This window comes from Lipotes vexillifer, unplaced genomic scaffold (assembly GCF_000442215.2).
Source record: "Lipotes vexillifer unplaced genomic scaffold, Lipotes_vexillifer_v1.1 scaffold629, whole genome shotgun sequence".
Classification (NCBI taxonomy): domain Eukaryota; kingdom Metazoa; phylum Chordata; class Mammalia; order Artiodactyla; family Lipotidae; genus Lipotes; species Lipotes vexillifer.
Window position 1 is genome coordinate 2,655,438 of NW_006774188.1, and position 18,173 is coordinate 2,673,610.

The 18,173-nt window shown below is 41.2% G+C and overlaps 1 protein-coding gene across 1 annotated transcript in view; it reads right to left on the reverse strand.

Annotated features, from left to right (window-relative positions):
- Positions 1-18,173, reverse strand: part of FNTB (farnesyltransferase, CAAX box, subunit beta) — an 86,574-nt gene that overhangs the window by 20,673 nt on the left and 47,728 nt on the right. Inside the window, exons 5-7 of the mRNA XM_007449027.1 lie at positions 12,253-12,399; positions 12,067-12,150; positions 1,525-1,611 (exon numbers count right to left, since the gene is read on the reverse strand). Coding sequence (XP_007449089.1) covers positions 1,525-1,611; positions 12,067-12,150; positions 12,253-12,399 — 318 coding nt within the window. The remainder of the gene's footprint in view (positions 1-1,524; positions 1,612-12,066; positions 12,151-12,252; positions 12,400-18,173) is intronic.

Consider the following 18,173-nt stretch of genomic DNA (forward strand, 5'->3'; position numbering starts at 1 on the left):
AAAGTAAATTTCCTCCTGAAAGGAAGCTTCTGGATGCCTGCTGTGCAGCAAGCTGAGAGCAATCTGTCCAGTCTGAAGCAGGAGGGCAGAGGCCCCAGGAGGGATAACTCAAAACGCACGTGCACACATACATACACAAACACACACACACACACACACACACACAAAAGAGAACTGATATATTACTTGAAGTGTTTAACTGTATTGAGAATACTTTTATAGCTCTGGCAGAAAATTCGGGAATTAAGAGGTAATAATTAATTCCAGGAAAGTAAAAGTTATACAAAAAAGTAAATATGGGGCTTCCCTGGTGGCGCAGTGGTTCAGAGTCCACCTGCCAATGCAGGGGACACGGGTTTGTGCCCCAGTCCGGGAGGATCCCACATGCCGCGGAGCGGCTGGGCCCGTGAGCCATGGCCGCTGAGCCTGCGCGTCCGGAGCCTGTGCTCCGCAATGGGAGAGGCCACAACAGTGAGAGGCCCGCGTACCACAAAAAAAAAAACTAAATATGATCACAGTATCTCATTTGGTTTAGCTGAAAATTGTATTTTTATAGTAGTAAGTACTACTTTGATAAAAATTAAAATGTAAAAAATAAAATACAGCTTGGATATAATTCCTCAATAATACATATAAATCTACTATACCTTTTTTTAAAATTACGAAATAATTTGAAGGATCCATGAAAGTATAGCAAATAATATATAGAAGATACATGTACCTAACACCTAGCTTTGATTTAGCCATATGCATTTCAGGTTTTTTTATTTTAAACAAACAATTACAGATACAACTGAAGTCTCCTGAGTAGAAGTACAGACCTCCCTTAATCTCATTTTCTTTACTTTCTCCCCCGAAGTAAGCACCATCCTGAATTTGGTGTTTATCCTTCCCAGCATGTTTTTATATTACTACATGTGATTCTTCCCATAAACAGTATAGAATTGTTTTGCATGTTTTCAAATTTTAAGCAAATGTGATCTGCATGTTTTCTTTAACATCCTTTTTTTTCCTCAACAGTGTTTTTGAGATTCACCCATATTGATACGTGTAGCTCTAGTTCATTCATTTTAATTGCTATATTATATTTCAATATGACTACACCACAACTCACTTATCCATCTTGTGCTTGTGAACATTTAATCTGTTTCCAGCGTTTTACTATTATAAACAAGTCCTATGTTTGTCTCTTTCATGCATGTGGTGTGATTTTCCGGAGAAGTGGAATTTTGGGGTCATCAGCAAGGGCATCTTTGAGATATTTCCAAATTGCTCTCCAAACTGGTTGAACTCCATTTAGACTCGGACCAATACTGTTTACCCAAGGTTTTGATCCTTGCCAATCACACTAAAGAAAGTTTGGAAAAAAAGAAAACTTTTAAAGTATTTTTGAAATGCACAATCCTTCAACCCAGACATCTCTTGTAATTTTATATTCCCTTCTCTGGTCCTTCTGCACTTTGTTTTTTAGAAGTCTTGACCGCTTGCAGTCTAAGAGGCAGGACAAATCCCAGATTCTCTCACCTTGCGATCCATTCAGCAGTGCCCTCAAACAGGTCTGGAGTGATGATGTTGGTCAGAGAAGCTACTGAGGCGGCACAGTACGCACTTCTGGAAGGACAGAAATAGAGGTGGAAGTGTTAAGCTTTAAGGAGGAGCTTGAACAAGGCTCACTGAACTTTTTGGACAGATTGCTCTCTGCCTCATAAGCTGTAATCACTGCCTGGCCTCACTCCAAGCCCATGGTCAGTCCTCCTGGGTCTCCAACCAGGAGCTCTGACATTCTATTTCAATAGAGTTGCTCATGGCAAAGCCTCAGTGAAAGAACATGACATTCTATTCTCCCTACCTCCACATGGTCAAATCTACACCAGATGAAATAACAGCCATAACAATTCCTGTCGACAGTGAATTCAGCTCTTCTTTCAAAGACCTACAACGGCTCGCAAAATTCCATGCTGTCATTCAGGTATTTCTGACATGCTCATTCAGTTGTCAGTACTGTTTTTAGATCCAGGACTTGTCTGTTTACGGCATGGACAAGTTAAAGGTTAACTGTATCTTTTCCAAACTCCAAAGCAGGCCGCCAGACCACACTGGCTGCTTAGACCAGGCAAGAGGGACCGAAATGTATGAGCCCCACTCAGATCCATTCCTTAGGCTTCTAGAGCAAGAAAAGGGTTTTGATTTCAAGCATCCCACCAGTACATACATACACACACACACACACACACACACACACACACACACACACACACACACACACCACACACACACACACACACACTCTTTAAAGGGAAAAGAAAGAACATGTCTTTTTTTCCCCCCCATGTTATCCTACATGATTTGGAATAATTCTTGCCATTCCATTCTGCCAGCCCTAATTCCTCCCAGGACACCTTTTATTTCAGCTGATCCCTCTATTATGGAACACATCTACAAACTGTCTTTTCTTCCCTTCCAGGGTCTTTTCAAACATCCGACATCTCAGCTCTGTTTTATGTTGAAGACAAAACCAGTTTGTTCTAATTCTGTTTACAGATCCTTTTTCTAAGGGCTCCTAAGGAATATAAAAGGGAGGAGAGAGAAGGGTCCAGCTTCCATATTGTTCAACATGGACATAACACTAAGCCAAGTATACTGGGGCTTTCCAGTGAGCCACAGGCATTATTCTTCTCCCAGCATTTTTATCAGCCTGCTCACGCCGGCCAAAGGCACAGCAGAGGCTGAGTTATACCAGCAGGCATCAGAAGCATAAAGAGTCCTTTCTGCCAAATGTTACTATCTACCATAAGCTAAATTCGAAAGTCTGACCTAACTGCTCTCAGGTCTCAAGCCTCTCAAAGGGCTTCAAAGGTATTTGCTCTTGAATCCGAACATAACCTCTGAGGTAGGGAGGCGGCGAACACAGGGCGGTCACCTCATGAATGGAAGAACTGAGACCTGCTGCCAGATCTCACACTGAGACCGAGAGCGAACAAAACACACCTTTTTCGAGCATCTTCTTCCTCTCTCCCTCTATCCAGTCGTCACATCTCTCAGATTTGTCCACTACCCTCCATCCTCTCTGCTGTTACCCAAATCCAAGTCACCATTAACCTGGGTCAGTCTCCCTCTAGCCCTGAAACCAGAGGATTTTCACTAAAACACTACAATCTATTCACTGTAACTGCAGAACTTCTAATAAAATACAAATCAGATTGTGTCACTCCCTACTTAAAACTTGTCAGTGGCTTCCCACTACCCTTAAAATAAACTCCAGCCTCTTCTCAAGGAGGCTTCGGGGCCCCTCTGGCTATTCCCAGCCTGGCCGTCCAGCTTCATTTCTCCCCCTGCCCACCAGGACTCTGCACTTCAGCCACACTGAACTTCTCCTTTCCTGAACACACTCTATGCTTTGTCGCCAAAACTTTTGCAAATGCTGGGTCCCTATCTCCCCACTACCCACCCAGAATGCTTCTGGTTATATAACCTAGATTAGGAGGTCAGGAGTACATAACTGCTCCTTTCTTAAGAACTGAGAAAAAAATGGTGCTTGCTATGAGTTCATTGCAACTGGATTAGTGGCAGTCCACAGGAGCTGTGAATGCCTGAATAAGCTCATCTCAGAAACTGGAAGGAGTTGTGACAGACCTGAAAGATCAAGAGACCAGTTCTGCCTAACCCAGAATGAGACAAGCTAGCCTCCAGATGCCAAACTGTCCCCATCAACTGCTGCTTCTCTTCAGGTCAAATCCACTCAACAGCACTCAGGAGTAACTGCTGATGCTTCCAGGCAAAGACAATTAAAGGAAGACAAAGTGAAAAGTGATGGAACTGGGGCACTAGAAACCACGCAAAGCAGGGAAACTGCATGAGACCTGCTAAGTTTCATCCATCATTCGCGTCTTTAATCCTCTGTAAATGAAAAGCATGGCTCGAATGGCAGAACATTACCAGAGGAGCTCGGGTAGAGGAGGAATATGGCTACAGTGCTCTTCAGTGAAACAAACATTTTTTATGTCTAGCAGATATGAATAAGAAAACAGAAGGAGAGAGAGACAGACAAGATGAAAAGACAGAGGGCTATGCCCCAGATGAAGGAAAAAGATAAAACCCCAGAAAAACAACAAAATGGAGATAGGCAACCTTCCAGAAAAACAATTCAGAATAATGATAGTGAAGATGATCCAGGACCTCAGAAAATGAATGGAGGCAAAGATCGAGAAGATGCAAGAACGGTTTAACAACGATCTAGAAGAATTAAAGAACAAACAAACAGAGATGAACAATACAACAACTGAAATGAAAACTACACTAGAAGGAATCCATAGCAGAATAACTGAGGCAGAAGAACGGATAAGTGACCTGGAAGACAGAATGGTGGAATTCACTGCTGGGGAACAGAATAAAGAAAAAAGAATGAAAAGAAATGAAGACAGCCTAAGAGACCTCTGGGACAACATTAAACGCAACAACATTCACATTATAGGGGTCCCAGAAGGAGAAGAGAGAAACGACCCGAGAAAATATTTGAAGAGATTAGAGTCAAAAACTTCCCTAACATGGGAAAGGAAATAGCCACCCAAGTGCAGGAAGTGCAGAGAGTCCCATACAGGATAAACCTAAGAAGAAACACACCAAGACACATAGTAATCAAATTGGTAAAAATTAAAGACAAAGAAAAATTATTGAGAGTAGCAAGGGAAAAACAATAAATAACATACAAGGGAACTCCCATAAGGTTAACAGCTGATTTCTCAGCAGAAACTCTACAAGCCAGAAGGGAGTGGCATGATATACTTAAAGTGATGAAAAGGAAGAAACTACAACCAAGATTACTCTACCCAGCAAGGATCTCATTCAGATTCGACGAAGAAATCAAAAGCTTTACAGACAAGCAAAAGCTAAGAGAATTCCGCACCACCAAACCAGCTCTACAACAAATGCTAAAGGAACTTCTCTAAGTGGGAAACACAAGAGAAGAAAAGGACCTACAAAAACAAACCGAAAACAATTAAGAAAATGGTCACAGGAACATACATATTGATAATTACCTTAAACGTGAATGGATTAAATGCTCCAACCAAAAGACACAGGCATGCTGAATGGATACAAAAACAAGACTCATATATATGCTGTCTACAAGAGACCCACTTTAGACCTAGGGATACATACAGACTGAAAGTGAGGGGATGGAAAAAGATATTCCATGCAAATGGAAATCAAAACAAAGCTGGAGTAGCAATACTCATATCAGATAAAATAAACTTTAAAATAAAGAATGTTACAAGAGACAAGGAAGGACACTACGTAATGATCAAGGGATCAATCCAAGAAAGAGATATAACAATTATAAATATATATGCACCTGACATAGGTGCACCTCAATACATAAGGCAACTGCTAACAGCTATAAAAGAGGAAATTGACAGCAACACAGTAATTGTGGGGGACTGTAACACCTCACTTACACCAATGGACACATCATCCAAATAGAAAATTAATACGGAAACACAAGCTTTAAATGACACAACAGACCAGATAGATTTAATTGATATTTATAGGACATTCCATCCAAAAACAGCAGATTACACTTTCTTCTCAAGTGCACATGGAACATTCTCCAGGATAGATCACATCGTGGGTCACAAATCAAGCCTCAGTAAATTGAAGAAAATTGAAATCATACCAAGCGTCTTTTCTGACCACAACACTATGAGATTAGAAATCAATTACAGGGAAAAAAACATAAAAAACACAAACATATGGAGGCTAAACAGTACATTATTAAATAACCAAGAGATCACTGGAGAAATCAAAGAGGAAATCAAAAAATACCTAGAGACAAATGACAATGAAAACACGACAATCCGGGCTTCCCTGGTGGCACAGTGGTTGAGAGTCCACCTGCTGATGCAGGGGACACGGGTTCATGCCCCAGTCCAGGAAGATCCCACATGCCGCAGAGAGGCTGGGCCCATGAGCCATGATCGCTGAGCCTGCGCGTCCGGAGCCTGTGCTCCGCAAAGGGAGAGGACACAACAGTGAGAGGCCCGTGTACCACAAAAAAAAAAAAAGAAAAAAACGACAAACCAAAACCTATGGGATGCAGCAAAAGCAGTTTTAAGAGGGAAGTTTATAGCTGTACAAGCCTACCTCAAGAAACAAGAAAAATCTCAAATAAACAATCTAACATTACACCTAAAGGAACTAGAGAAAGAAGAACAAACAAAACCCAAACTTAGCAGAAGGAAAGAAATCATAAAGACCAGAGGAGAAATAAATGAAACAGAAACAAAGAAAACAATAGCAAAGATCAATAAAACTAAAAGCTGGTTCTTTGAGAGGATAAACAAAATTGATAAACCATTAGCCAGACTCATCAAGGAAAAGAGGGAGAGGACTCAAATCAATAAAATGAGAAATGAAAAAGGAGAAGTTACAACAGACACCGCAGAAATACAAAGCATCATAAGAGACTACTACAAGCAGTGTTATGCCAATAAAACGGACAACCTGGAAGAAATGGAAAAATTCTTAGAAAGGTATATCCTTCCAAGACTGAACCAGGAAGAAATAGAAAATATGACCAGACCAATTGCAAGTAACGAAATTGAAACTGTGATTTAAAATCTTCCAACAAACAAAAGTCTAGGACCAGATGGCTTCACAGGTGAATCCTATCAAACATTTAGAGAAGAGCTAACACCCATCCTTCTCAAACTCTTCCAAAAAATTGCAGAGGAAGGAAAACTCCCAAACTCATTCTATGAGGCCACCATCACCCTGATACCAAAACCAGACAAAGATACTACAAAAAAGAAAATTACAGACCAATATCACTGATGAATATAGATGCAAAAATCCTCAACAAAATAGTAGCAAACAGAATCCAACAACACATTAAAAGGAATCATACACCATGGTCAAGTGGGATTTATCCCAGAGATGCAAGGATTCTTCAATATACGCAAATCAATCAATGTGATACACCATATTAACAAATTGAAGAATAAAAACCATATGATCATCTCAATAGATGCAGAAACAGTTTCTGACATAATTCAACACCCATTTATGATAAAAACTCTCCAGAAAGTGGGCATAGAGGGAACCTACTTCAACATAATAAAGGCCATATATGACAAACCCACAGCAAACATCCTTCTCAATGGTGAAAAACTGAAAGCATTTCCTCTAAGATCAGGAACAAGAGAAGGATGTAGACTCCCATCACTATTATTCAACATAGTTTTGGAAGTCCTAGTCACAGCAATCAGAGAAGAAAAAAGAAATAAAAGGAATACAAATGGGAAAAGAAGTAAAACTGTCACTGTTTGCAGATGACATGACACTATACATAGAGAATCCTAAAGATGCCACCAGAAAAATACTAGAGCTAATCAATGAATTTGGTAAAGTTGCAGGATACAAAATTAATGCACAGAAATCTCTTGCATTCCTATACACTAATGATGAAAAATCTGAAAGAGAAATTAAACACTCCCATTTACCATTGCAACGAAAAGAATAAAATACCTAGGAATAAACCTACCTAGGGAGACAAAAGACCTGTAATGCAGAAAACTATAAGACACTGATGAAAGAAATTAAAGATGATACCAACAGATGGAGAGATATACCATGTTCTTGGATTGGAAGAATCAATATTGTGAAAATGACTATACTACCCAAAGCAATCTACAGATTCAATGCAATCCCTATCAAATTACCAATGGCATTTTTTACAGAACTAGAACAAAAAACCTTAAAATTTGTATGGAGACACAAAAGACCCCGAATAGCCAAAGCAGTCTTGAGGGAAAAAAACGGAGCTGAAGGAATCAGACTCCCTGACTTCAGACTATACTACAAAGCTACAGTAATCAAGACAGTATGGTACTGGCACAAAAACAGAAAGATAGATCAATGGAACAGGATAGAAAGCCCAGAGATAAACCCACGCACCTATGGTCAACTAATCTATGACAAAGGAGGCAAGGATATACAATGGAGAAAAGACAGCCTCTTCAATAAGTGGTGCTGGGAAAACTGGACAGCTACATGTAAAAGAATGAAATTAGAACACTCCCTAACACCATACACAAAAATAAACTCAAAATGGGTTAGAGACCTAAATGTAAGACCGGGCACTATAAAACTCTTAGAGGAAAACATAGGAAGAATGTTTGACATAAATCACAGCAAAATATTTTTTGATCCACCTCCTAGAGTAATGGAAATAAAAACAAAAATAAACAAGTGGGACCTAGTGAAACTTCAAAGCTTTTGCACAGCAAAGGAAACCATAAACAAGATGGAAAGACAACCCTCAGAATGGGAGAAAATATTTGCAAACGAATCAACAGACAAAGGATTAATCTCCAAAATATATAAACAGCTCATGCAGCTCAATATTAAAATAACAAACAACCCAATCGAAAAATGGGCAGAAGATCTAAACAGACATTTCTCCAATGAAGACATACAGATGGCCAAGAAGCACATGAGAAGCTGCTCAACATCACTAATTATTAGAGAAATGCAAATCAAAACTACAATGAGGTATCACCTCACACCAGTTAGAATGGGCATCATCAGAAAATCTACAAACAACAAATGCTGGAGAGGGTGTGGAGAAAAGGGAACCCTCTTGCACTGTTGGTGGGAATGTAAATTGATACAGCCACTATGGAGAACAGTATGGAGGTTCCTTAAAAAACTAAAAATAGAACTACCATACAACCCAGCAATCCCACTACTGGGCATATACCCAGAGAAAACCATAATTCAAAAAGACACATGCAGGCTTCCCTGGTGGGAAGGCACAGTGGTTAAGAATCCGCCTGCCAATGCAGGGGACACGGGTTTGAGCCCTGGTCTGGGAAAATCCCACATGCCATGGAGCAACTAAGCCCGTGCACCACAACTACTGAACCTGAGCTCTAGAGCCCACAAGCCACAGCTACTGAGCCCACATGCCACAACTACTGAAGCCTGCACGCCTAGAGCCCGTGCTCCGCAACGAGAAGCCACAACAATGAGAAGCCCGTGCACAGCAACTAAGAGTAGCCTCTGCTCACCAACGAAGAGTAGCCCCCGCTCACTGCAACTAGAGAAAGCCCACGCACATTAACGAAGACCCAACACAGCCAAAAATAAATAAATAAATTTATTAAAAAAAAAAAAAAAGACACATGCACCTCAATGTTCATTGAAGCACTACTTACAATAGCCAGGTCATGGAAGCAACCTAAAAGCAACCTAAATACCCATCGACAGACAAATGGATAAAGAAGATGTGGTACATATATAGAATGGAATATTACTCAGCCATAAAAAGGAACGAAATTGGGTCATGTGTAGAGATGTGGATGCATCTAGAGACTGTCATACAGAGTGAAGTAAGTCAGAAAGAGAAAAACAAATATCGTATATTAACGCATATATGTGGAACCTAGAAAATGGTACAGATGAACCAGTTTGCAGAGCAGAAATTGAGACACAGATGTAGAGAACAAACGTATGGACACCAAGGGGGGAAAGCGGTAGGCGGGTGGTGGTGGTGGTGTGATGAATTGGGCAATTGGGATTGACATGTATACACTGATCTGTATAAAATGGATAACTGATAAGAAAAATAAATAAATAAAAAATAAACATACACAGGTTACTTGTGAGTAAAAAAATAAACAAACAAAAAAACAATTATTGGGTCTCTTTGAACTCCAGAATTCAATGGACACCTCTTGCAGGAAAAAAAAAGAAAACAGAAGGAAACCGGCGCCAGAACGAATAAGTTAAGAGAGTAATAATATCTGAAAAAGGTATGTGATAAAATGCCAAAGCAATCTTGCCAGGGTTTGTTTGCTTTCACCTATAATCTCAGGAAACTTTAAAAAGCTAAATTTGGAGTCCCTGTAGAACAGGATGAAAATGTAGTGACCAAGAGGGGGAAAACATTTTTTAACTTTTTTCTTAAGACGTCAACACAATACTGCTTTTCCTCAATAGTTATATTGGCTTCACTGGCATACACAGTGTAAAAACAAGACCACAGGCCCAAAAGGGAGTCCCTTATGCTAAACTCCACATTGCCAAACCGTGACCTCATTATGATTTCTGCCCTCCCAGAAATGGAATCTTAAACCCGTCAATCAGAAAACCTGATCAGCACCGGTAAGGGAATCTGCCTGGCGGACATAGCCAACCCGCTTTTTTGCCTGGTTTAACTTCCTTGCCCCTGCTACCTTCTGCCCATAAAAGTTTCTCATTTTGTACAGCTCCTCAGGGCCCCTTTCTATGTGCTAGATGGGATGCTGCCTCATTCAAATCAATTTTTGCTCAAATAAATTCATAGAATTGTTAATAGGCCTCCATTTATCTTTTAACAACAGACACCGGGATACTGTGATATAAGAAGAAATATGTATTTGGTCTTCTCCTCAGCACAGAGCTTATAAAACCCGTGGAATTTCCTGACTGATGGGTGACAGGAGAGTCTTGTTATTCATAAAATGAGCTCTTCGACCACACCTGAGTTTATGCTAATGAGGTGACTCCTGGAGGATGGGGGCTGGTTGCCAGAGGCACCAACCATGGGATTCGAGGGTTGGAACTTTCCGGCCCACTCCCCAGAAGACTGAGTTAATCACCCAGTGGCCGATGAGTTCATCTGTCATGCCTACATAGTGGAGCCTCCATAAAAACCCTAGATGAAGGAGTCTGGGGAGCTTCTGGGCTGTGGACGCACCCCTGTGCCTGCTGGGAGGGTGGCACATCCCAACGTCACGGGGACATAAGTCCCTATGCTTGGACATTTCCAGCCCTCACCCTATATACCCCTTCATGTGGCTGTTCATTTGTATTCTTTATGACATCCTTTATAATAAACTAGTTAAACAGTAAAAAATTCTCCTGAGTATTCTGAGCTCTCCTAGCAAATTACTGAAAGGAGGAGGGGGTTGTAGGAACCCCTGGTTTGTAGCCAAGTCAGGCAGAAGTATGGGTAACCCACTACTTGTGACCACTGTCTGAGATGGGGGCAGTCTTGTGGGACTGAGCCCTTAACCTGTGATGTCTGTGCTAACTCTGGGTAGTTAGGGTCAGAACTGTTTAATACGAGGAAAAAACACCCCGACATTTCATGTCAGAAGCATTGGGAGTAGAGAGACAGTTCTCCAGGTACCTAGGTTTCCAGATACCTAGTCTACTTACAGACAGAAGAATATCCTTCACTGAAGGTCTTTGCAGCCTGGTTACCTACTTTTATCTGCAACGTGTTTTGTGCTCCACAACTTTCATGTTTCTTTCTTCCCCTATACTTTCAAACCAATAGTTAAGCCAGAATATTAATCAACTTGTGTAGAGGAAAATACATTTACAAATAGGCAATAAGATGGCTTTGATATAGAAACCTCATAAAAATGTATTTATCAGACTAAAGAATAATAATCTGGTATAAAATCTCAATGATCCACACTGTCTTTGAGTAATGACTAATTCAGTGAATTCCCTATATGCTTCATAGGCAACCTCCTTCCAGGTGAGTAAACTACTTGCTAGGTACTTGTAATTCTTGAAAAAAATGATCATTTTGAGCCAGCTGTTTCGATCAGTTCATGCAACTGTTTTTCATACACCCTACTGGCCCCTAAGGGTTTCTGCACCACCCAAAGCAATTCTCACACAGTTGTTAAACATTCTCATGATTTCATCAAATTCATTCAGAAAATATCTCCCATTCCCATGCCAGAGGGATGAAAGATTATATTACACTATACAGTTACATCTTACGTATATCCTTTCATACCAAACAAATGTATTTTTCATTTTTAAAACAAAAGCATTTGATTTTATTTCTGTGTTACTCATATTTTGGCATTTACATAAAAGAAGTCAAATGACAGTGACCCCTGAGGACATCTGTATCGTATTTGCAGTGATTATGAATTGTGTCACTGACACTTTACTCTGCATGTCATTTGGTGAGACAAGGCAGCAGCTTTCCCGGGCTTGGCATGTCTGATGGCAGATAAACCCGAGAATCTGCTGACGCAGCAGCCTGAGAAAAACCTCACTCACCTCACGTCCACCTCACCTCCAACGTGCATGAGAAAAGAGCCATCGGGTTGCTTCAGCGAGTACAAATACTGGAGAAGCTTCTCTCTGAGAAATGAACAGGAGAGAGGCAGGAGATGGCGATGGTCAGTGCACTGTCAGCAGGCGGGAGCCCAGCTGGGTGTCCAGTCCTGCTGGCTTTGACTGTACCTGTTAATGACATCATAGGCCTCTTTGGTGCCAATGATGCACAGCGCGTTGACTGCTGCATACGTGGGCGCAAGATGTGGGTACTGGCCAGGGCCCCCTCCGAAGCCACCTTCTGGGCTTTGACACAGCTCCAGGAACTGACACACGCTAGGTACACAGCCAAAGGGAAAGACAAGGTCAGACAGCATTCATTTCAAAACACCAAATTCCACCAGTCCATGCCTTTCCAAGCCTCCGCCTTCCTCAAAAGGGAAGAAACCTCCCCTCCCCACCTAGTGAATATATACTGAATACAGTTAACACCTGTAAAGGGCCTAATTCTCTAATGATAGCCTGATTCTCTGCCATCATCAGCTTTGTGTGTCCTCCTGTCTGAGTTTTGTATTTAAGCATTTGCCTAGTCATGAAGCAAGGAACATAAGGCCGCGCAGAAACACACAGACTTTCTTAGAACTGGGAGTAAGTCTCATGCTTCTTGACCCAATCTTTCCCATTCTTTTCTCTCAATTTGCCACCCTGGATCTATGGAAACAGCCCGTTCTCCTTGCCTCTAGGGTACCTCCCAGGCTTTGGATTTTGCCTAAATCATCGTGATACTCAATTGCTGGTCTAGAGCCATCACCTAGGCCTACCAGGAATATTTAGAGAGGTGCCTTCTCACCCCCATTGCTGTGTAAGCCCCAGTGGGCTACTGATTTTTACTCCGCTCACTGACAAGAAACAAGCTTCCAGTGGAGTCCGCCTCCATGGTTAGGAGAATAAGAAAGAGGTGAGCTTCTGCTTGCTCAGTTCACTGTGGCAAACTTAAGCACTGCTGACTCCTATCACAGGAATGCATCCCAGGCTGTAGGCTTTTGGAGAGTTTCTCACAGAGGCTCCAGCTCCTTCACTGAGGGAAACTGTTTATTGAGGGTTGGCCTCCAAGCCCTTGCTTCCAAGCATGGCATCAGTCTGCCCAGAAGTTATCTTCTTGCTTTAAGTGAAACCAAGAGAGCCACTCTTTGTCTAAGGTCCTCTAAAGTTCATCGGAAAGGGGTGCCCCCGGAGAGTCCTGGTTCTCGAGCTGTTTCCGCACAACGTAGCAGGATCACAGCTTCCTACTAGGACAAGTCCTCAGTTAAGAGAACCAGCTGCAAATCTGTGTCCTTCTAGTGCTCAGACAGCCTTCTTTTCCTGGGCTCTTCTGTCTCATTTTTTCTTATCTACTGCTGCCAGAGAGGTCGCACAGAGTCTACTTAATCTCCACTAAGACACAAGTTGATTGCGCCTTTCCCACGTCATATTTGATGACTTTTGATTTCAGACCTGCCATTATCTGGGCAGGGACAGCCATAGAAAAGCTGCTGACTTCCTAGCAAAGCCCTGAAGTCATCACAGGTTAAAAGCAATCCACACTCACTTCACGTCCCACCCACAATTTTACTGTAGGAAACACAAGGATTGAAACTCAAGTTGATAATCAGAGAAGGAAGACAGTTCTGTGACATGTTTTTAATAGCAATTAATTTTTGCAGAGAAAAATGAGTTTTTTACTAACATGTTTCCCAAACCCTCATCAATTCTTATCCTATTTCCCAGAAACAAATAGCTAATAAACTCCTGGTCTAACAAAAGTTGGCTGCATTAGCATACAAAAAGTTTCCTGATCACAAAAATAAAGTTTTTTGGCTGACATAAAACTTAACAGCACATTTTAAAAAAGAAAAAGGAAAAGAGTCATCTAGTTATCCATTCCCTTCCCCAGCTCCCATGACAGACTTATGGCAAATGCAATACTCCTGACCCTGTAGTCTAAAGTCTGGAATGGGCCAGGATCTGAATGTACCAGAGACACCATTAAATCACCCCTCCACACCAACTGCCCCCAGCTGACAGGCTGCATCTGACTGACTGAGGGCTATGTGGGGAACAGGGGTTGGGCTCTTCTTGAGTCTGAGACACTTCCGTACTATAGAACATTCTGATCCAGGGTCTTTCCAACTTGTACCTTAAGGAACTGGCAAACTGACAGTGAAGCTACCAGCTGTCGTGAGCAGAACTCCTAGCAATTCTGAAAAGCAAAATGTGAATGATACTTCTAACAGTCCAAAGGGGAAGAAAAACTTGTCTTAGAGACCAGAAGCTCACCAACTAATTTTAAAAATCACATGTGGGAAACACTGAGCAAACACCAAGAGTGGCACACTTTGTGAAAAACAAGTATTCATAAATCACTCATTTAGTCATATGACTGAAAGATCTAGTAGATCAATTTTCTTTCAAGTCAGCAAGGCATTTCATTCTCGCTTACATGACGATTTCCAACAAAGTGGGAAACTATCTTCCAGATCAGGGATTTAAAAACCCCAAATGTAGAGATCAGAATCACTGGAGGGCTAATAAAGAACACAGACCCAGACTTGCTGAAGCAGGAAAGAGCTGGGCCTCTGTATTTTTACCAAATTCCCAGGTGATGTGGATACACACGAAGTTTGAATACAAGTCTTTGCTGTATAATTAGAATCACTTTGGGGATGTTTAAAAAAAAAAACAAACCCAAGCCCAGGCCACACCTAATACCAATTAAATCAGAGTCGCTGAGAGTGGGCCTAAGTGGCAATAGTTTTAAAAATTCCCCATGTGACTCCAATGTACAGCCAAGTATCAGTGCTTCTCAAACTCGAGTGTGCCGTGGAAGGCACCTGAGGATCTTGTCAAACTGCAGATCTAATTCAGCAGAACTAAAGGAACCCAAGATTCTGCATTTCTAGCAAGCTCCCAGGTGATGGCAATGCTGCTGGTCTGAGGACCACATTTTGGGTAGCAATGTGATATATCTGCACTGTCCAATAGGTAGCCACTAGCCACATGAGGCTTTTTAAATTTCAATTTAAATTAATTAAATTTAAAATTAAGCTCCTCAGTCACACAAGCCACATTGCAACTGCTCAATAGCTACATGTGACTAGTGGCTGCAATAAAATATAGAATATTTCCATTACCTTGTTAAGTTCTATTGGACACCACTGCTTTATCATCCAGCTATTATAAAGTATGTAAAACCTGTAAGAGGATTAAGTTCAAAGCAAGATTATCGATGATTTACTTGGACTTTTAGGGGATGGCTGAGGACTGCCTTAAAGTGGTTGATTCTGGACATCACTGTCACCAGTGTGGATGGAGGACTCAAAAGCATGCATAGTATATAAGCAAATAATACATAACGAGCACGGAAACCCTCCAAGGAGTGAAAGTCCAGAATAATATAAAACAAATCAGAAGCCAATAAGAATAAAACAAGTGGGGCTTCCCTGGCGGCGCAGTGGTTGAGAGTCCGCCTGCCGATGCAGGGAACACGGGTTCGTGCCCCAGTCCGGGAAGATCCCACATGCCGCAGAGCGGCTGGGCCCGTGAGCCATGGTTGCTGGGCCTGCGCGTCTGGAGCCTGTGCTCTGCAACGGGAGAGGCCACAACAGTGAGAGGCCCGCGTACCGAAAAAAAAAAAAAACAAAAAAAAAACAAAAAAAAAACAAGTGAAACAGGTGTAAGTAGCAAGTAATATACTTAGAGATGGCAGGAGTAGGGGATAAAGAATATAAAGCATATAAATATAAGAAATAACTAGGAACATAGCAGAAAAAGGACCAGAGGTTAGGATCCATGACTTGTAGACAATATAGAAAATGCTTTTTCAAAGCATCATAAACACAGTATTGGTCAAAACTACATCTGGCTCAAGCCTCCATTTTCCAACTCAAAGGAATTTCAGAATAGAGTTGTAAAAATGGCTAAGTATAAAAGTGATGAAAAGGCTTACCATTAGAGAAAACCACAGTGTGGAAGCTACTCAGCAAAATACCTCAAGTATACAAAGGGTAACTATGCAAACTTTCTAGTAAAGAAACAAAAATTGAAGCTAATCTGCAGCAAGAAGAATTTAGGTTAGATTTAAGAAAAACTTCAGCACCAGACTGGTTACCACAGATAGACTTAAGGCCTAGAATAAGTTAGAAAGATGATAGCTTTGGAAATAGGCACAGTCATCCTTGAGCAGATAACTTAGGAGCAGATGCAAAGGCAGGATGGATAACTTGACATCAGGCTAAGACATCTATGCTAAGTCTTCCGATTTTCATACTGTAAGACAGCTTCAGCTGATACAAGAGAGAGGAAAACTTCCCTGGCAGAGGAGAGCAATGAACAGGGGAAAGACAGGCAGGCTCTCCTGTTGATTCCAGGAGGCCAGTGTCGCCCTGGGGAGGACGACAGGTTATCTGATTTCATCAAGAGGCGATGCCTGGTGTGCTGCTGTTTTGGAAGTGTGGTCAAGTCTAAAGTTGGTTATTTTAGAGCAGGGTTTCTCCACCGTGGCGCTATTGACATTCTGGACTGGATAATTCTTGGTTGTGGGGACTGTCCTGTGGAGGATATTTAGCAGCTTCCCCAACCTCCACCTACTAGATGCCAGCAGCACCTGAGCAAAAAATGCCCAGAAGACAAATGACCACGTAAGGTATCTTCATTGAAAGATAAGGAAACAAATTAAATTTAAAAGGAAAGATATTTCAGGAGCTATCCAGGGGACAAGCAACTAATAACCTTTCAAAAGGGAAATAATAAAACACTAACACATGAAAATTTAAATTTAATCTTTAGAAAAAATTTACAAGTGGAAAAATCCTAAAACAATTTTTAAGTTAAAGATACTTTACAGATCTTACAGAAGCCAAAAGACCTAACAGTACAGAAGTTTCCCTGTGGTTTTCATTTTACTCTGTATGTTTCATTAACATAGCATTCAATAACAACGCACGGGATTCTCATTAAAAGATTCTTCCTTGGGGGCATCCCTGGTGGTGCAGTGGTTGAGAGTCCGCCTGCCGATGCAGGGGACACGGGTTCGTGCCCCGGTCTGGGAAGATCCCACATGCCGCGGAGCGGCTGGGCCCGTGAGCCATGGCCGCTGAGCCGGTACGTCAGGAACCTGTGCTCCACAACTGGAGAGGCCACAACAGTGAGACGCCCGCGTACCGCAAAAAAAAAAAAAAAAAAAAAAAAGATGCTTCCTTTAGTTCCAAAATCATTAACAAAGCAAATGCACTTAGTCTGGTTCCAAAATATTAATTTATTTTAGGTAAACACATGTATAAATTGGTGGATACAATCTCTTAAGAGAGGCACGCTAAATTCCTATCTATGAGTACATTATTCTTGAAAGGTCTGATACCAGCAGTAAAAGCCTGGCCTTGCTGGCTTTGGTCAGCAGTCACAGTAGCTGACAAAAGTGGTTTTGTCCACTAGAGGGAACTCAGCTTGTCATATTGTTCCCAGAACAAACAGAAGTACAACAGTGAACAAAATAGGAAAGAGAGAGAAACTTGCGTGCGTGTGTGTGTGTGTGTGTGTGTGTGAGTGAGTGTGTTGCACACTAGGCTGGGGAGGGGGAAGAGAGGACAGCAGAAAAATAACTAAACTCTAGAGCTAAACTCAACCTCTAGGTCACCTTAATATTTGTATAAAGAAGAGGGAAACAAAAAAAACCTAATCACATTTTCAAAGCATTTCTTTTCCCTGTGCAAAATAAACAAAAAGGCAATATCCAAAATCAGGTAGTCTTTTTAAAAAAAATCCCCATATTTTTATAGAAGTCATTTAGATTTGTTTCTTACTAAAAATATTTTATTCCCCTATAAGCCAAAGCTACTAGGCTCTGTTCATTACAAATATTATCTGCACCTAGAATTAACTGCCTGCTAGACACAGAACAAAGTACATTATTGGGAAGCCTAAGTAATTCTTTAAAAGTCTGTTAAATCAATGCTCAGAAGAACCATAGGTAAAGCTTTTAAGTTGTCTGTGAAACAGAAAATTTGATCATTAACTATCAAGTGGTTCTTGCAATCAGGACAAATCAGATTTTTTTTTTTTTTTTTTTTTTTTTT